This window comes from Nilaparvata lugens, chromosome 4 (assembly GCF_014356525.2).
Source record: "Nilaparvata lugens isolate BPH chromosome 4, ASM1435652v1, whole genome shotgun sequence".
Lineage (NCBI taxonomy): Eukaryota > Metazoa > Arthropoda > Insecta > Hemiptera > Delphacidae > Nilaparvata > Nilaparvata lugens.
This window is the reverse complement of record NC_052507.1, coordinates 22,012,719-22,034,253: the sequence shown is the minus strand read 5'-3', so window position 1 is coordinate 22,034,253 and position 21,535 is coordinate 22,012,719. Positions and strand designations below refer to the sequence as shown.

At 33.1% G+C, this 21,535-nt stretch overlaps 1 protein-coding gene across 6 annotated transcripts in view; it reads left to right on the top strand.

The window, feature by feature from the left end:
- Positions 1-21,117, top strand: part of LOC111057994 (synaptic vesicular amine transporter) — a 106,522-nt gene extending 85,405 nt beyond the window's left edge. For 5 of the 6 annotated variants that reach the window (XM_039426955.1, XM_039426953.1, XM_022345485.2 and 2 more), the window contains 11 exons: positions 2,971-3,108; positions 4,409-4,556; positions 8,001-8,059; positions 8,773-8,856; positions 9,530-9,712; positions 10,487-10,588; positions 12,328-12,502; positions 13,369-13,420; positions 14,026-14,209; positions 14,674-14,807; positions 16,555-19,665. In XM_039426955.1, coding sequence (XP_039282889.1) covers positions 2,971-3,108; positions 4,409-4,556; positions 8,001-8,059; positions 8,773-8,856; positions 9,530-9,712; positions 10,487-10,588; positions 12,328-12,502; positions 13,369-13,420; positions 14,026-14,209; positions 14,674-14,807; positions 16,555-16,629 — 1,334 coding nt within the window. In that variant the 3' untranslated portion in view covers positions 16,630-19,665. Of the gene's footprint in view, positions 1-2,970; positions 3,109-4,408; positions 4,557-8,000; positions 8,060-8,772; positions 8,857-9,529; positions 9,713-10,486; positions 10,589-12,327; positions 12,503-13,368; positions 13,421-14,025; positions 14,210-14,673; positions 14,808-15,361; positions 15,412-16,554 lie in introns of all 6 variants that reach the window. The other variant, XM_039426957.1, reaches the window with a different exon arrangement.
- The last annotated feature ends 418 nt before the right edge of the window (positions 21,118-21,535 follow it).

The window sequence follows — 21,535 nt, the reverse complement described above, 5'->3', positions numbered from 1 at the left end:
TGCTGCTCTTTGCTCTTTGCTCTAGCTCAGCTCTCAGTCTGCTACTCGGTTTCCGGACCCCACAAACGGAAGCTTGCATTTGCCAGAGCCACCGCAAGTTTTCTGTCCACAAATAATTTCTTGCTAAACCGCAGAATGAAATCGGGAACTCGATCAATTTAGTGGGAGTAAAAGATAAGTATTGAACTGAACAATGATGACGTTGATAAATAGGAGGTAGAAGTAGAGAAAAAATGAAAATAATTATAAGAGTGTTGGAGACATTTACTGCACTTTAAGAAGCAAAAACGAATAAATGACAAATGTACTATACAGAGTGTTCTTTATACATCTAGAGATTAGGAAAATTATTCGGGAAATTCCTATGTATAAGAACACTAACATATCAATGCTTTGCTACTGTGATAAATTATTCTGGTAAAATTTAAACACTTTCGATTCTCACTTGCTCATAAAAGAATTATTTCCATTGGTTGAGACAATTTCAAATTCAAATTCAAATTTAATTTTGAATTATATATAGAGTAAAAATCTCATGTAAAGCAATATTCCATGATTGAATAGGAGAACATGATTAAAAGTAATAGCAGGCGCCAGAAAACACATCTTTCCAGTTAATCTTTCGATGTAAATTGTTTTATGTGAATACCGGTACCTGTCTTTTCTTCCATAGTCAAATGAATAATGGAAGCCTGTTCGAGATACCGGTGTTTTCATTATTTTCACTGAAAAGCCCATTATTTTTAATTGTGCTCCGATTCAAAAACTATATTCTACACGAACTAAATGTAGTTTCATATCTATACACAGTTAGATCGCGGTCATTAAGGAGCTCACAGATCAAGCAAGCAAACAGCATACAATTTCCGGCTCTTGATTTATACACGAAAGTTGCAGAGGCGATAACAACGTCATATCATCTCGTGAATTTGCACATCAGCATTGATGATTGTGTCGGTGGGATGTTAGAGGACGGGGATGTTAATAGTAGGAAGGGAGAGGGGAGGGAAGGTCTCGATAGGGTGAGGAGGGGGAGCAAGGTTGACTTTTGTCACCAAGAGGTGTGCAAAGCAACGAGTTGTTCAGATTTGAATTTGAAATGACACGGCATCATCAACGCCGAGTCAAGTATTTTGGGAAATCAATACGACGACAGGTCGAGGGGGGAGTGGACTGGAGCCCCCCGGAGGCAGTAACGGACCACGGGACTTTGTCCGCGGCTGAGACGCGTGCAACAGAGACATTCGACTTCTCCCACAAACTATCACTGTTCTTGTCTAGCCAAAGAGAACAACGTGTCGAACTTTGCTTTCCGTTTAATTACGTAATAAAGATTCATGAATTTACCCCTATACCAGCTCTTTGATCTTTCCCTCATTTGAATACCAGTGCATCCTAAAATGAGAACTGATTTCATTAATTGTGTCTCTGGTGAAGGAAAGCCGATCAAATTTAAAGTCGTGTTTAACCGAGTTTACAACTTTGTGAATAATCTTACTGAAAATACTATTGTTTCGTTCTTCTGTACCAAAATGTTGATATTCATTCCACATCTGAAATTTGATAATTTGTATTATGTATTGAATTTTTATTATGTGGATATTGCTATAGATATATAATTCTGATACAAAGACTCAAAAATGCTAAGAGTAGTGAGAAAGTCAAGACAAATAAAAATTAGATACAATTAAAACAATGTAATTAGTATTATGAATCATTATATCTCTATGAGAATCAAACTTCGAAAATGCGCTGTAACAACTTTCATAATATTGTTAGAACCACAACATTGCAAGATGAGGGGGAACAAAATCATAATGTTCTCAAATTTTAGCATTCATACAGGATGAATATCAATATAATTTGCAAAACTAGTTTTCTTCCTTTAGTTTGGTCCCTTTCTCAATTTTCTTACCCACTATTGTACATTATATATAATTTCATGGAATTTCTCCCCTGGTCGTTGTTAAAGTGACTGCAGACACTCTCTCAAATTATCCCACAACCGTCCACTGATGCACGTTCCTTCGTTCATTCCCTCACTTACCTCAACTCTCCTCTACTTTCAAGTTCTCGATTCTCGCACCTGAACGTCCATTAAATCTCGATTACAATGAGGCCAGTGCCAACCGAACAGTGATTACATGAAGAGGGTCAGTTTCATTAGTTGTTCAACGCTCTGCGCACAACTGGAGCAGGCACTGGAATATCGGTAATTTGAAAACAGACATATAGCTACACCACCTACTGAACAGATATACATATGTCTAGATAAACTACCTCAGTACAGTGATGATTGTATGTGAACCAGCCTACAATGCAAGTGTGAATTGGCGTGATTGTATCCTGCAATTGCAGATGAGTTGCTACTGATAACCACTGTACCTAGATGACCGTTTGTTCTAATCATGCAAGCGCGCATGTATTGCACTGCAGTGTATAGTGTGCAACGTAGCTTTCCTGAATTAGCACGGAATTGCATAGTGCAGTGTCTGTCTATGTTACGGTGCTCTCCTATTGGGCGAGCATGTCCTTTGCATGTGAACGCTTCCGTTTACGGTCTGCTGTTTACTAATCGAATCTCGGCGATCGCTCGTAAAGTGAGTCTGCAGATGGTCTGCAGACTTGCAGTCTCATTATAGTCCAATAGAGCAGCCACCTAACGGAAGATGAAAGCCCATATTGAGATGCATAAGAGTACCAGGGATAATATAAACTCAGAAGTAAAATAAGCGTGTAGTATTATGCAAAAAAGTAGCCTATATTAACTTGTAACCTGTATAGCCTACACTACTACACTATAGTCAAACGAACGAAAATCGAAAATACTCCGATGGAAAATAGAACAGATTTTCCATAGACGTTGCCAATTCGTCAGATTTATTATAAATAACTTATATTCTCATTTTCTCCTAATTTTCATCGACATATATTAAATTTATCTACATACATAATTTTGTTGTGTTTCAGTACCCATCATTCCAGAGTTCCTATATGACATTCAGCATCCGAATGAGTCGAAAATAAGCGAGAGTCTCGAGCATGGAGTGCCGATCACTGTAGCTCCCTTCCACTCCAACGGTCTCAATGCATCTGCAGATGATAACGGTAGGCCTACAATTCATTAAATTAAAACAAATCGGTAGAATTCTAAAATACTTGAACATTTTTGAATTTGAATTATAGATTGCGGATATCCTCAAAGCCAGTACCACCAGACCCGCAGTACCCCCGTAAAAAACCCCCTACCCGCCAATATCAGTTTTGGAGACCCTTTTTAAGAATTTCATTGACGTGCAGTATGCGTCCAAACCTCCCTGTAGGCAGCCGTGGTTGTTTAAACAACATTGTTTCAGGAATAAAACTTTATTTTAAAATGAAAAAAAAAACAAGTAAGATTTATCATCATCATCATCATCATCGTCATTCAAGGATTAGGCTCTGTTGGCCTGTTCCGGCATCCATTTCTTCATCGGTCGTCCGACGCCTCTTCTCCCATCGGGTTTGTAGTGCCAAGCTTGAATTTGAAGTCTATTTGCTGGCATAGTAGATGGCTGGACCAGTCTTCTCTACTTTTCTTCAATATTTGCAATAAAGACTCTACATTCAGTTCGGTTCTTATTACTTCGTTTCTTATGTAATCCAGTAAGATTTATAAATTTAAAATCTCATCTATGCAATAGTATTGATTATCAATCTTATCAAAACTTTTCCCATAAGTTCCCTCAGCGTTTCGTTACGAATCGGAGTTTTATTCTTACTTACACTTGGTTCGTAGCCTACAATTCAAGTGATCAATTAATATGCATTCCAATTCCGATAAAAATCACTTGAACGAGCTGAATTCGACTTTTTTGAGAAATAATCGATGATTATAATTGGGATTAGGTTGTAATTACTCAAAATTTAGTTCAATAATGAATAATTCAAAATCAGTCATGTTTTGTGAATTATATTATTAAAATTCCAGGTTGTTTAACATTAAGCTATTTCAAATTCGTTTACAAAACTGAGCCAATAATTCTATACCGTAGTTTGTGATAATGATAGAATTATTTTGTTAAGTAACTGTATCAATTATCATGTTTTTCGTGTAGAATAGTGATACGGTTTTCTAAATTTAATTTTTCAATTTATTCACGTATGAGAAATTGATTCGACTGATAATAGCTTCAACTGACATCTATATCGAGCTATCATCTTGATCAGGGAGAAGGTTTAATAAGATGATAAGTCATCATCATCATCATCATCAATATTGAGAAATTTACGAATATGCAAGAACTATTTATGCATATTGTATCTTGTTGAGCAACCACTCGAAGTTTACCTTTTAAGATGACTTTATTCAATGAATTTTTATAATTTTCAATGCTTGTTTATTGCGGTGGGAATCTTTACATTCCAGCAACATCTGCAATACTGAGCGAGGAGATTCTAAAGAAAAACCGGCACAAAGATCTGATCCATGAAACTGTGGCCGTTGGAATGATGTTCGCCTCCAAAGCTTTTGTTCAGCTACTTGCCAATCCCATTGTTGGCCCTCTAACACACAGGTCAGTTAGCGTTCCATTCATTAATACCGAGTAATTTTCTGCAAATACCATCCAGACTGAATCAAGACATAATTTGATAACACTCATCTGATATAGACTACTATAATGTAATAATGATGATGAAAAATATTTTAAAATTTCAAATAATTTATGATGATTAAAATAAAGTTTTTGATGTTATTATGTCTTGATGATCATTCACCCAAATCAAGATCAAGCCAATTGTAAAAATCAAAACTAAAAACAGGGAATATATATAACGACAATAAGTTAATTTTATGGGAGCTAGATAGAAATTCATTTTGTGATGCAATGCCGCTTCTGTGCAGTGGAGTATCCAGGGGCGGGGATATGGGGATGTATCACCCCCGAAATGGAACCTGAATTTTCTTGTGGCTGGATCAGCCACAGAGAAGACCATTTCAAAAAGATAGATCTACTGGAATTAATCAGGATTGAAAATAACCCAGTTTTTTTGCAAAACCGGCACTAAGTACCTGATTGAATGATTACAAAAGTTCAACAGCTGAGTCATAATTTTGACACAGTCCCACACAAATGAACTCGCTCACTCACTTCTATCATCAACAGACGACAAAATAATAATTATTATCAGCTGTTTTTCCAAGGATGAATAATAATTATGATTTTAATGTCCTTCAGCGAGTTTTCCCAGGGATGAGACCTAGTGCAATCAAAATTTTTATATTATAAACCTACTATGTTCCAAATTTCGTGAAAATCGTTAGAGCCGTTTTCGAGATCCAGTGAAATACAAACATATAAGCATCTAAACATATAAACAGAAATTGCTCGTTTAATAGTATAGGATGAGCTATTTTCTTATAGACAGTGACGAGTGGTCTAGTGCCTAGGGACTAGGGACTAGATAGCAGGGGATAGAGAAACTACAGATAGCACTTCAAAGTCAGATCACTTTTTACCATCTATTGAAATTCAATTTAGCTTATATTGTTCTAGTTGATTATAGTTTATTCAGTTTCATGCATATCCTTGAACAAAGCTCCAGCAGCTTCTTCTAAAGAGTACCCCCGAAAACTTCACAGTTATGATGAATGGGCGTAGTTTCTACCGTGGACAGTATCCCTCTACTATTTGAAAAAAAGTTTCATCCCCCCCCCAAACAATGCAAGTTTGAATACTCAAGTAAAAATCAAGTCAATTTGGAAAAAATTGTTAATCAAGTTAAAACTAAGCCTATAAAGTTGGTTGAAATAGTGCTTTATTGGAGCCAAAATTTGAGCATTCTAGCTTGTTATCAGAAAAATAATGAGTAGGCCTAGGCCTTCCACAAAATGATTATTTTTTTAAACAATTGAATAACAAATAAAATTCTGCTCCATTCCATTCTATTTGTTATTTAATCAAAAACCAATAGGTCTATGAAATTTTCTAGGGAAAATCTAAATAATAAGTGGCCTACTGATCACCAAAAAAACTTGAATGGAATGATTGTTTGATGTGGAAATTTCGTAAAATCGCACCAAATTGAAGGTATATTTTCAAAGTTTTCCATACCCCCACACCCCCCTGTGTCATTCCCAAAAATGTTAAAGTACTTTCTACTACAATGTTATGATCCCCCCGGAATTCTTTTTCTGGCTACGCCATTGCTTCTGTGGAATCCGAATAATAGTGAATAACTTTGCCAAGTTATCTGACGAATAATATAATTCAAACTTTTATATAGTTTTAGTAATTTATTTCAATATGATTTGTAGAGTGGTAGTATCCAATGATATTGATTTTATTTTAATCAATGATTATTGTTTTTATTAGTATCCAAAGACATAGTTACAGTATCAATACCCACAGTTGTGAACATCAGAACTACTGTTCTGATGCAATTTGAAAAACTACTCTAATTGGAGGATTGAAAATCATGTTTAATCTCTGAAAATGTGGAGAAAAATTAACAAGAACGTGTAGTTAAGGTTCTTTCCAATTAGACAAAAACCATTCAATTGAGTCAGCTGAGTCACCTCTGATTGCTTCAAGTTGAATGCGTGTGTGATGAATCATTACAGAGCAACTGTGTGAATCACCCTTTCCAGTTGTAGAGTTTTGGCAATAGTGAAGGAGCTAGCAAGAATATAGACTGATGAAGCATTGTTTGGAAAACCAAATGAACTCAGCAAGTCAGCTTGAACGTTTCGGATTTTTAGTAGAACTTTTTTCAATCTCACTTCAATCTGTTGTATATCCTAAAAGATGAATTGATTAAGTTGGTTAGTGGATAATGATCATCCTAAGGGAGGTATCAACTTCTTATTCATTTTTTGTAATCTGATAGATTAATCAATCGTTCATCATTCAAATGATTGGATTATTGAAGCAATCACCAAATATTGGGTCATAATATATTGATGTTCAATACAAGAACTTTTTTGTACTCAGAACAGAAAATTAACAATGTGAGTGATCAGTAACAAAATCGGGATAAGTACTGTACATATTCAATCTCAAAATTATTAGGTTCACTCAACCCACATTCAGTAATAATCTGAAAAAATACATATTTAAATAGAATTTGCGTTTCTAATAGATTACAATAAAATCATTGTGTATTGTATTGTGTTGTACCGATTGTATAATCATATTGTGTAAAGAAGGCATAATGGCGTTCTACCTGTTCTCTCCATAAATTAATAGATAAATAGATATATCGCAATCGTATCACAATCATATATTAGGAGAGAGAACAGCTCCTGGATATTTATTTTTAAAAAATACAAAAATAGCGTTATGTTTCCACTCCAGAATCGTCAAAACTAAAATTTTGATGATTATAAAGCTGAATGAAAAATCACTTGATAAATTACCGTAGACTAGATAATTATTCAACTAACAAACCATATATTTTGATACTTTAGATCGTTTATTGAATAGATTGAATTGATTCGGAAGGATCGGTGTGGATCCTAAAATAAAATAATTATGGAGAAAAAAGTTCACAAATTCATGTGAAATCATAGTAGAGCTTCTTATGAAGTGTGATTGTACAATTAAAATTAATGAATAAATAGAATTGTACTCCAAACTGAACATAATTCAAATCGAGGTATATTGCTTTACTTGTCAATGTTATAGTATCACGAATAGATATATTTAAAAAATGTATTTATAGAGAAAATATGTATTTTTTGTTATAGTATCATGTTTAGCTCTTCAAAATTATATTATTTTGATGACTTAATAAATATAAGTTACAGTGTAAGTAGTAGTGGTAAGTAGTGGTAGTGAACAGTTACAGTGATTCACTTTTTATTAGTGAGCTTTCGTTAGAAGCAACATTGTTGCTTGAGGAGAGAGTATATTATATATCCATTTTAAGGGCTAGAGATAATTTTATTGAATTGTGTGTTTTTCATTGAATCAAATGAGAATCTTTAAACTCGACTAACTTCAAATATCCTCCCACAGAATCGGTTACAGCATCCCAATGTTCACAGGATTCATCATAATGTTCCTTTCAACTATCAGTAAGTATCATTCCATTGTTTTTTATATTCATATATTTTTTCAATTGAAATACATTTTGGCAGTTTGAACAAACAACATTAAATAATTCCTCAGTTTTGAATTATGATTTCAATGGACTGTATAGTTCATACGATAGCTTCAAACATCCAACAGATTTTTGATTAGGCTATCAGTCAATTTTCAACCACAAGTTATTTCAATAGAAATTGTAAATTTTGCTATTTAATTGTTGATTACTTAATTTATAACAATGAGTTTGTAATCCTTACCAGGCTTCAAGGTTGAAAAAGTCATTCTATTATATTGAAGACTACTGGTAATGATTGTTGGAGAATATGAACAGAGTTATTATGGGTTGGTTACCTTCTCTTTCAAGTAACATAAATCTTGATAGATTGAGAAGAAAATTGAATGGGGACATTCAGACCCTAATTTTTTTAAATTCCTTACATAAGTTGCGTGTTATCAATACTGTAGAGTTAATAGATTACGAATGGTAATCAAATTAAGTTACAGCTTGTATCTGTGATTAATTACTGTACTTAATTGTACCGTACTAACTAGACCTGGTAGTTGTGTTAATGGTATTTTAAATACACAATACAAGTTTGTGATGCATATAATGTGAATGATGAATGCAAATTGTGATCCAGTTGTGAATAGAAAATTTGTTACAATGATAATGAAACCAATGATCAATATTTTTTTGCAGTTTTCGCGTTTGGCAGGAGCTATAGTGTTCTGTTTCTAGCTCGAGCACTACAAGGAATAGGTTCTTCATGTTCTAGTGTGTCAGGTAAAAAGATTTTTTATTTGGGTCCTTCAATATTTGTTATTCTTATTGGATCGGAAAATTCAACGTTGCAGAGGTTCATGTACATGAAATCATGTAGTTCAAGGAGTAATAGAATCATGATAATTCAAGAAATACTCATTCTACCAATGAATAGAATGTAAAGTACAGTATTTTGATCCTTACTTAATTCTAAAGAATATATAAGAGGCATATTTACAGACTCGCTGGTGAAAAACAGTAGGCCTAGTATTGGATTGAACCCGAGACAAATAATCAAGGATGATGGCAGACTAACTGCCGTCAAATAATCAATATTCAACGGTATCTTAACTCTATGATTGGATGTTTATGCATATTTGCTAATGAAAAAAATCTTTGCATAGTGATATATTATCATTGAAACAAAACCCTTTTTTAATGTCAATTCATGAAATGTTATTACATTGAAAAACATGAAAAAAATTGTTATTATGGAATGTAGTATGAATATGTGCTTTACAATGAAAAATTATTCTGATATTGGAAACTTATTAGGATTTCCAATTTACACATCAATAAAATTTCAAAACTTCCATAATTGAAATAAATTATCAACATATATGTTACTAATATATTTTTATTAAATTATCGTTGGAATCGGTCATATAATTTTTTGTGAATAATATTGTTTCAGGTATGGGCATGTTGGCTGAAAGATACCCGGATGACAAGGAGAGAGGAAATGCCATGGGAATCGCACTTGGAGGATTGGCTCTGGGAGTTTTGATAGGTCCGCCATTTGGGGGAGTTATGTACGAGTTTGTTGGCAAATCGGCTCCGTTTTTGGTTCTATCTGCACTTGCTTTGGGAGACGGATGTGAGTAGTACAGTGAAAATTAATCTATGATAATAAGAAAAATAGCGTTCAGTTAACTAAAAATAGTCTCTTTCAAACTTTCTCAGGCACACAACTGCTAACAATTCACTCAAAAATGTAATTTTTCTATTAATATTCAAAGTGAATATCCATTTCATTTTATTTTTATTTATTGCTTTTTATTATTCAATTTATCAAAGTTTCAATTTCAACAAAATATATAGGCTATGAATACAAGTCAATATATATTTTTGAATGAGATGTAACTGATTTAGATTCCCCCAAAATGGCAAATTTTTTTTTTACAAAAGACAGTAATTACTCATAAGAATTACCTCTTCAAGAGCCTTCCTGTGTTCAGATTCTGTAATTTGTTTGAATATTCAAAAAGACTAAAGAATTTTAATTCATTTGCCGTATTAGCCTAAATAAAATTCTAATAGGTAGGTATTTAATTCTATAAGTATTTTTTCGAGTTAATACTAGAATATTTCAATTGGAAATAGAATAAATCATACATATATTTAAAATATTATTTATGGATAGTCTTTTTTCGTTAGGGCTACTCTTAAATAGAAATAAAAATAAACATCTAAAAATAGAAAAGAGTACTCCAGATTTCTATTTTTATATATATTAAAAAGGGGTACTCAGATTTCTATTTTTAGGTCAATTTATGGATAATAATCAGAGAAGAAACATTGCAGTGATCCAATCCATTGAGAAGTTTGTACTGAAAAACCTGAGTTTTATCAAATTCGTATTTGTTTGCAGTGTTACAGTTGATGCTGCTCCAACCTGGTGTGGTGAAACAAGAAGCTGACCCGCCATCTCTGAAATCTCTCGTCACTGATCCCTACATCCTTATTGCTGCTGGTAAATTTTATAAATGCAATGCAATTACAGCTATAATAAAATGAATGCGAAACTTCTAGCTCGATCAGTATCTTTATAAAGTCATCTACCACTTTGAATGCAAACGGTGACTGTTCTCATTTAATAAATATCTTGTAATATTATTATGCTAAGCCTCGTGTAAAACACTACGAATCGCATGTCGACAACAGTGACGGAGAAGTGTTCAACCATTTAACAGCAGTTTAAAAATTCTGTCGCTCCCTTCGCCGTCATGTGAATTGCAGTGGTGTAACCTATACAAGACTTCAACAAGATTTTTTTAAATTATATTGGATATAAAAAATAAGTAATTTGATTATAGACAGATCTTGGAATTTAGCATGATACACTATGAATTTATATTCTGACTAACAATAACATTCGAATACACCTAGTTCATGTGTATCGTTATTGCAGTAATGTTGAAGTTCAAAAGAAAAATTACTCATTTTTATTACTTTCCTTGCCCTACTACCATAGGTAAGGAAAGTATTGCTTTCCAAAAAAAATTAAGGTACCCCAATTTCAAGTTTTCTATACGTTTCAAGGTCCCCTGAGTCCAAAACATGATTTTGGGTATTGGTCTGTGTGTGTGTATGTGTGTATGTGTGTATGTGTGTGTGTGTATGTCTGTGAACACGATAACTCCATTCCTAATTAACCGATCGACTTGAAATTTTAAACTTAAGGTCCCTATACCATGAGGACCCGACAATAAGAAATTCAATAAAATTCAATTCAAGATGGTGGAAAAAATGGCGGATAATTACTAAAAAACCATGTTTTTCACGTTTTTCTCGAAAATGGCTCTAACGATTTTCTTCAAATTTATATCATGGATAGCTATTTATAAGCCCTATCAACTAGCATAAGTCTCATTTCTGGGAAAATTTCAGGAGCTCCGTAATATTCTTGAGAAAAATGGCGGAAAATGACTAAAAAACCATGTTTTTCACGGTTTTCTCGAAAACGGCTCCAACGATTTTCTTCAAATTTATACCATGGATAGCTATTTTTAAGCCCTATCAACTGGCATAAGTTCCATTTCTGGGAAAATTTCAGGAGCTCCGTAATATTCTTGAGAAAAATGGCGGATAATGACTAAAAATCCATGTTTTTCACCGTTTTCTCGAAAACTGCTCTAACGATTTACTTCAAATTCATACCATGGATAGATATTCATGAGCACTATCAACTGGCATGAGTCTCATTTCTGGGAAAATTCCATGAGCTCCGTAATATTCTTGAGAAAAATGGCGGATAATGACCAAAAACCAGGTTTTTCACGGTTTTCTCGAAAACGGCTCTAACGATTTTCTTCAAATTCAAGCCATGGGTAGCTATTCATAAGTCCTATCAAATGACATGAGTTTTTTCCTTGGAAAATTGCAGGAGCTCCGTAATATTCTTGAGAAAAATGGCGGATAATTACTAAAAAACCATTTTTTTCACGATTTTTTCAAAATAACTGACCGATTTTTTTCAAATTCATACTCTGTATAGTTACTTATCAGCTCTATTAACTGGCATGAGTCTCCTTTCTGGGAAACTAATGGGGGGTCCACCCCATCCTTGAGAAATGGACTTTGTAACCTCCTTCTCGTGCATGAGGTAGGTAGGTAGAGCAGTTCATAAAAAGAACACATAGTCGAGATATTTCATCTGTAGAACAGCTGTTTTGACGACTTTAAAAAAATGACGACTGGGTTTGTTTTCAGGAGCAATAACATTCGCGAATACAGGCATAGCCATGTTGGAGCCGTCGCTGCCCATCTGGATGATGGACACGATGGGGGCGGGGAGGTGGAAGCAGGGAGTCACCTTTCTGCCGGCCAGCATATCATACCTCATCGGCACCAATCTGTTTGGACCTCTTGGACATCGCATGGGCAGGTACCAATAACAATGAAATCGATCTTCGTAAATAATAATTTACAATTTCTATGTTTCATATTGTCATACCAAATCACTATTAGTCCAGTCAAGGAAGGGTTATAGAGGGAAAAGTTTGGAAGACAATTTTTAACCCCACAGTTCTGTTTGAAGTAGTAAGGAGGTGAACATATCAAAAGTCCCCACCCCTACCCACTGTGCTAGAGGGGTGGGGGTGGTTCAAAAGTACCATTTTTTGGTTTCTCGCATGTAACTCGAAAACTATTCATCTTACGGACATGACTGTTTCTATACATAATTTCCAACAATATTCATCACACAAGTTTTCCTATATCTTCCAAAGTTTTCGAGATACCCGTTCTTGAAAGTATCATATTTTTGAAAAAAATACACTTTGGCTTCCAATTTTTTCTCTTATAACTTCTTAAAATCGATGGAAAAAATCCATACTGATTATGAGCTCATAGACCATCAAATTATCTACAATTTGATGTTTAATTTTACACTTTTATGCATTTTCCTACGACTGTTGCAGCAGCTTTTGTTTTGAGTGTGGAATCTCCAGTTATGCAACAATAAACCAATTGACAAAGGAATTTAAAGGGAGTGTTTTGAACACAATTTTTGACTCTGCAACTTTGTTGGGAGGAGAACATACTAAAAGTCCCCATCCCTACTCCATGTGCTAAATGGATGAGGGTGGTTTAAATGGTGCATTCTTTAGCTTTTTGCTTCCACGTTTATATCTTGGGAACAATGCGTTTTGAATAACAATTCAAAAATGAAGTTGCAAATGATTCATTCTGTTTTCATGGATAGAAGTAGCCTACTTCTCTCAATATTATCAATATCGCTCTTTGTTGCAGATGGTTGGCATCCTTATTGGGTCTTATCATCATTGGAGTGTGTCTAATGTGTGTAAGTAGAGTTGAAGCAAATAAAATTTAAAAGCTCATTCTGATCAACTACCGTATTATAGGATAAAATTCAGTACATGTGTGTAACACCATGAATCGATGAATACATATTTTCATCTGACCCTAATTTTGAAACTATTCCCTTTAGTTTTAAGTTAAACTATTAACTCTAGGTACTGAAATAATATGAAATTCATTCTCCGTCGTCACATGAGAAATAATTCATTCTCAGTCTATTTGATTAACAATTGTTTCTTCTGTAAAATCTTCTTATCCTATCCTCTGGAACTTGTCATTTTTTATGTAACTTTTAAAAATGTAATGGTAGATCTACAAAACATTACCAAGTTTAGTTTTTTGAAGTGCGATTGACAATAAATTGACTGACTTTCATATGCATCGAACATTTAGATGAATAAATATTAGGAGTAGCATCAGTATTCTGAAACTTATGAAAGCTCCTGACATGAAAAATGTTATTTAAATTTAAATTATAAATGTCATAGCTAGGCAGGCGTACCTACTGTACCTATACCACATATTTTCTATGACGGTTTCGAAAAAAAATGTTTATATAAATCATTGATAATTTTCAACTTGTTTCAGATTCCGTTGGCAAAAAGCTTGAATCACTTGATAGTGCCAAATGCAGGTTTGGGATTTGCAATTGGGATGGTGGACAGTTCAATGATGCCAGAGCTGGGATATTTGGTTGACATTCGTCATTCAGCGGTGTATGGAAGCGTGTATGCCATAGGGGACGTCGCGTTTTGTCTTGGTTTTGCAATTGGTATGTTAAATGTTCATTTTTCAAAAATATCACTCATTTTGAAATGTTGTGATTAGTCCATATCATCCTTTCAATATCAATTTAAACGGATAAAAATATTCCTTCGTGAAATGACGTTTGTTTGTAAAGTTTAGTTTGTAAACTCATTCTTGTTTGTAATTCTAAGCTTAAAAAATGTTAGGGTGAGTACCATAATTTAAGGGTGGATTAAAATTCCCATTGGTGAGTTATATTTGAGAAATGATAAGAATTTTGAAAAATGAAACAGTTGAAATAATAATAAACAGAGATAAAATTTTCCACTAAGCAAAGTGCACAGCAGACAGCAACGGTATCAGTATAATTAAGTTGGATTGAATGATCAAAATTTCAACTAAACATTCAAAATCAAAGCATTTTCAACTCGAAATATGTAAAATCGATGCAATCACGTAGATTGTTGAAAAAATAATTTTCTTTTGCAGGCCCAGCAATGAGTGGTACATTGGTTAATACAATTGGATTCGAATGGATGTTGTTTAGTATTGCTATACTAGATTTCATGTATGCACCATTCCTCTGTCTACTGAGAAATCCACCAACCAAAGAGGAAAAAAAGGTAAGCCGACAGTAATTTAACAGACGTCAGAATTGTTTCTAGACTGAAAAAAATTAAGTTTGTTTCAGAATATTCAAATGAGATTGTTATTAATTGTCAATACAGTGCTATTTTAATAGAATAGATGAATAAGATGTAAAAATTATGGCATCGTCCTATTTAATGATATAACTATAATTATTATTTTAAAGATATAACTGATTCAGAGCAACCTGCATCTCATACAAAAGAAGCTATCATGATGTAAGAAGGGGTGGGTATTATAGGACGAGAAAATGATATAGTCTAGATATAACTTGATTTCCATTGTCTTTCGGACAGAACTGCAATATAAGTCAATTTTGAGTTTCCCAAAAAATATTAGGAAATTCGTCTCTTCAATATTGAAAGGCTTTATTTTTAATCATCTAAATATTATTTTAAAAACTAAAATTTATATTTGATAATCCCACTTTGTTTTTGTTTTGTTTGTATGATTTTTTTTCATTTTTTGTTATGATTTATTTTCTTGTTTGATTTTTGAAACGTAGTAAATAGTTTTTTGTTAATTTCAGTCTTTAATTGTTGATTCTGATAACACAAACGTGTCTACATTGGATTGCGTGTAAGTAAGCTGTTTAAATACCTTAACATTATTCAACAGCCTTGATGTTTTTCACAAATAATATAGTGTGCAACAATTTTGTTATTATTTTAAATTCCCAATTTGTTTAAATCTATACCATACTCGTTTTCGAACTTGTGCATTAGACCAACTGAAGATATATTATTATGCTGTTTCAATATACGAGGCGCGTTCATAAAGTAAGGGCCGTTTGGTGACAGAAAAAAATCCAAAACCATGGAAAAAATTCAAGATTTTCATTGGGAACTTTTTGACCATCCACCGTACATCCCGACCTTGCACCTAGCGACTACTTCCTCTTCTTGCATTTTAAACAGTGGCTCGGTGGACAACGCTTTGAAACCGAAGAGGGACTCAAAACCGCCGTTGTCAATGCACAGGGGTTAAAGAAGCTGGTGCAGCGGTACGAAAAATGCTTAAAAGTGAACAGCGATCATGTAGAGGAGTAAAGAAAGATTGTACCTAACTAAATATGACAATAATTTTTTTTTTCATTTGAGTACATTTTTTCTGTGACCAAACGGCCCTTACTTTACGAACGCGCCTCGTACAAGTTTTATTAATTCAAGTTACAAGCATAGTAATCATTATTATTGCCTAAGGAGAAATGTCTGAAAGGTATTGCATTGACATGCAATGTTGCTTAATCATTGTCATTAAGTAGGGGAGAACATTTATGAATCATTATTTTGCTCAAACGCATTTCATCACGTGATTGAACTATATAGTTTGTATAAAATGAGTTGAGACTTGGCCTTCCATCCGGAGAAATAACAACGATGCTAAATTCTGTAAAATTGGGACATTCTAAAATTCCCAATAATAAAATTTAACCACAGAATTGTATGTGAAATATCATCCCCGATATTTGAGTAGTGTTAGAAAAGTTTCAGGGTTGAAGGGTTAAAAAGAAATCTATTTTTTAGAAGAAAGTGGCCACTCAAAATATTTTCTCCTGTTACTTTAATTTTGAATAATTTGACCAAAATATACGACAACTCAAACTGAATCTTAAGGATAGGCCACTACACTACGATATTACTTTAATAGGTATTTAAAATATTGTGTTGATCGGTTTTTTTCACCTTATGAACTGGATAATTGGTTGTTTTCTAATTTCAGTCACTGATCCTGGGTGAGAAATCATCAGTGCGTTACGTCACATACCAAAATGAAGAAGAAGAGGGAGAAGAGTGAGCATCCTTCCAATTGAATGGTTCACTTCATGTCAACAAATAAGAGAACTAAGAAGCTTACAACAACTGAGAGACCAACTATTGATAGAAAATAAAATACAATCACTAAATTACTTATAGAAATTATTTATTACAAGAGAAAATTGGATAATTATTTTTTGAATGAGCAAGAAAACGACCACATTGAATCGACAATAAAGTTATTGATGTTGATTTATTTTTATATACATCTTTGCCTTGATATATTCAGGTTGGAATGAATTTCAAAATTTCATACCAAGAGCATATTTTGAAAATTATTGATCAAATATAAAACAAAGACATGTATGTAGAAGAAAATCAGTAGCATTAAAAATTGTAACGAGACTAAACTCTCGACGAAATTAATTTTATTCACAATAGACGACAGATTTTCATCTGATCCAAAGATTTAATCAATTTATACTGATATGAAGGTATCTGTGATAAAATGAAGGTGCAGATTTTTGTTATGTAACAAACAAGCCATCACATACTATTTGTGTTGCAGTATACTGTATGTGAGCTCCAGAAACAAGTTCTAAAGTTTCTAGAACTCTCTCATAAAATTATTTTTAAAACTCAAGACTTACAAATTTAGCTGAAGATATAAATATAATTGGAAAATATCCAAAAGTGTATCATGCACTAATCTCGTTTGAAAATTATTCTAATATCATCCTATCATTAACTCTTCTACTGTGAACCGAAGTAAAGGAGAGATAATAACCCAAAAATTAACAAAATATTTTTAAATAATTCTTCCTTCAGGTTTCAACGAATCTTCTATTGAGACTCGGCTAAATTATCCCAAATGTATTGAGACGGCTAATTACTGTCTTGTTGTACTGGATAAGAATGATTACGGTATTGAGAATTATCGAAATCATCTTAGATCTCATCTATATAGTATTATCATCTAAAACTATACACTAATACACAGTCACTGAAATACGCACCTCTATTCTGTATAACGCACTTACATTCAATGCCTCATATTGTACTCGTAAACTAACTTTAATTTCTCAGTTTAGCGAATTTTTAAAATCAATCAATCGACAAGATGCTCTTACCATTAGAATTGTTCTCTCTATTGTTCATAAAAGTCCACCAACATGTGAACTTTGATAATAGTTACCTTCTCATTGAAGGAGGTACCAATTTTACATCAACTAGAGATCTTATCTGTGAAAACCTATGTTTAATACTTGAACAGGATTAACAGGAATTCCATAAACGTTTTCTTATCCTGTGTATGAGAAATAATAATTCATAAGCAATCATTTTAAAAAGAATAACGTCTGGTGATTTTCATAGAGAACTACAACATATTTCATTCAAATTAATCTAAAAGCACTCTTGCAATTATCAATCAAGATTTCCTGATTGATGAAATCATTCATTATTTGCAATGACTATGTTGTAATATCATTTTTGGAAACAAATAATTAATTGAACAGAGAACCAGCAACGTTCAACTGGTGAGTTAATGGTAAAAATGAATTTTATAGATATAAAATCAAGGTGCTCTCGAATAATGAGTACCGTACCATCATTTCAATATTATGATTTTAGAAAGTTGAATAAAACAATGGGATTAATAGTGGAAAGTAGATGAATATTAATGAAAGATAAAGAGATCAAAACTTGATGAGCATGATCACTTTTTCCTATCATAAATAATCCTTGATCTTGAAGAGCATTTCACCTTTCACCCTCTCCATAGAGCAGTTCTCCTCTATTCTCCATATTTATATTGCCTTCTGATTCTCAACGACATTATTTTCCATTATTCCCATCAACTCGATACCCTGCACCTCCTTAAACATCTGCAACTTTCTTCTTAATAAACCTCTGTTTTCATGACAAAAACTATCAAGCACTTTCCTCAAATTATTCCCTTTGCACTTGCCTAAATAAAGCACTATTTCATGACAAAAACTATCAAGCACTTTCCTCAAATTATTCCCTTTGCACTTGCCTAAATAAAGCACTATTTCATGACAAAAACTATCAGCACTTTCCTCAAATTATTCCCTTTGCACTTGCCAAAATAAAGCACTATTTCATGACAAAAACTATCCAGCACTTTCCTCGAATTATTCCCTTTGCACTGGCCTATAACATCCACTTTGCACTTGCATTCACAAGCACTATTCCATACGCACTTCCACTCAATCTATCGCACTCGTATTGCAGTTGAATGATCTGTAGTGATATAGTAGTTTCCACTTTCTTCTATAAGCATTACTTCGTCTACTACTCATTTTAACTACCCACTTTCAATGCACTCTTCTTCGTGATAAAACAGATAAAACCATCTACTTTTATCTTATTCCAACAATTCTGAATATGAAACTTATCAAGTACAGTACGATATTTACAAGAGCTTTCAAAAGCTGCACTTGCTCCGAACAAAAACATTTTATAAGGAAGTCCTGCTATTTACCTTGGGGCGAAGGAAATCAGTTATTTGGTCAATTTTTATAGACAATATTATGAATGATGTAGAAACAATATTATACAATTTTATGGAACCGTATTGACAATATCATTAAATTTAAAACAAAAAATATCACAATGGAATTGAGAGTTGCAAATAAATGTTTCAATGATTTATAACAAAAAACTGAATCATTATAAAGTTTGAAATCAACATGTAAAACATAACTCCTCTGCACCTTCAAATGTTCATCTTCCGATATTGCATTAAATTGATATAAACTCTATATAGTACACCCCGTGAACAAAATGTTTTTTTGATGAATTATAAGAGGAAAGCTTGAACCAAACAAGATATTTTTCAACAGAATTTTGATAATATAGGTGTCTTATTTGAGTTAGGCCTTGAAATGGATGGCTTAGCTGTAGGTTGGCGTGTAGCCATAACAAACTCAAGAATCTCAGTACAATAACGTGAGACAATACTGTATTTATTAAAATATTCAGACTTGAAAAGATGGGCGTGCAAAAATTGTTTATAGTAAATGTAAAATTCGATTATTTTCGGACGCCCTCGCAAAAAGATGGCTGTGAATGGCTGCACACCGTCTGAATGGACAGAGTCCAACGGGGTATTCACAAAAGACGTCCAAAATTTGTCTAAAATCATTTTTATTTAGCTTTCAAAAATGTGATGATTAACGAAGCACAGCCTATCACTGACCGGCTATGACTTTGAAAAAAATACTCTTGCGCAACTGCTGCAGAAAATTAGATTTAAGAGTAATGAACATTCTACTAATAGTATTAAACTTATTAAGGCAACTATCCGATTGACGTCTAACATATAATTTATCAAATAAAATTAGACTATGATATTCATTAAAGCTACCATTATAATGAAAATTGATATACTCATGAGCCTAGTATAATGTAACAAGTTTTTGAATGACAAAATATTCAAGACAGCGAAAACAAGAACCAAAAAGCGATGGTAGTAATTTTTGAGGACGAAGCCTCTCAGGCGTATGTGGTTTTCTCAGAAAGAATATTGGAATTGAGTGGATTGTGAAACACTGATCGAGCAAAACAGGTCATTACGTTATTCATTTTACTATCCCATATCTCTCAAATCCTTTAGACACAGATTTGAATAACACAACTATAGTAAAGTAGTATTGATATTTCCCGAATTTGGTTTATAGATAAGAAGTTCTTTGAAGCTGTTTTACAGGAAAATACAAACATACAAATCGAGAAGAGAGTAGTTTACAACATTACTCAACTTGCCAAAAATGTTACAGGAAAATAAAATCACATAATCGAAATAAGAGTAGCCTACATCATTACTCACCACTGTAAGGAAGCATGTTTTCAAACTATCACATCAAAAGTTGTTCAAGTTTGTAAAAATTGTAAAAAGAACTAGTCACTTAGTGTTCATATTGTAAAAATTGTGTTCGTATTCATATACAATAATATATTATCTATCAGTATTATTGGAGATTATTTTGTTAATAAAAATCTATTTGTTTTGTCTTAGTTGCACACTTGACGTCGAAGCCAGGCTGTTGTTACAATATGCTTGATTGCTTTGACCGAGACTAGACCGTGAACTGACAATAAACGTATTGGCTTTGCTGTTGTTTCAAGAAAACGCAAAATCGTTGACAATTGATTATTTCAATTTGTATTATAAGAGTTAGACATAAGCTGGTTTGGGTCCGATATAAAAAGCAGGCGATCACCAACCGTTCAATCACTGATTGGTGGTAACTGGGAGGTTCGTCTGTACTTATTGTATTAATAAATACATACTATTTCTAATCGTAATCAATTTCTTATCTTCATTATAAAAGTGAAAATTATCAATATGCTGACACTAACTGATTATAATATACGAAAATAATATCCTCTCAGTGTTTATGTGGTACCAATACATGGAATATCTGTCTAAGCTTCACTGTAACTTATGTACTTCAATGGTGTTCTTGCTGAAATGTGGTGCAATAAATGGCAACAAATACTGTACAGTCTACAATCATTTCTCACCCGATATAACCCATTATTAGAGGCAATTCAAATGACCTTAAAAACTGGATGGATAGTGTGCTTCATTAGTTTAGTAAACTAGCGATAAGTGTTAGGTGAGTGATGGATATTCTTGAAATAGTCCATGTCTACACTGTAATATTGAAAATTTAGAAGTATTCGTTTGATATAAGAGCAAGAGTGTTTAGTTGTCAGATGAGTAATGCATAAAAAAGTATGAGGTAATAATTGAAAATCTGGCAACACCTACAAACCTTATAGGCACTGCTTGTAAACATACTTTTTATCCAGAGACAGGTCTGTTTGTTACATGATGATTTTTTAACTTTATTATATTTAGAATAACTACAGTTAAAATAATTACTGAAGTACAATATAGTTAATACTGAAGTACA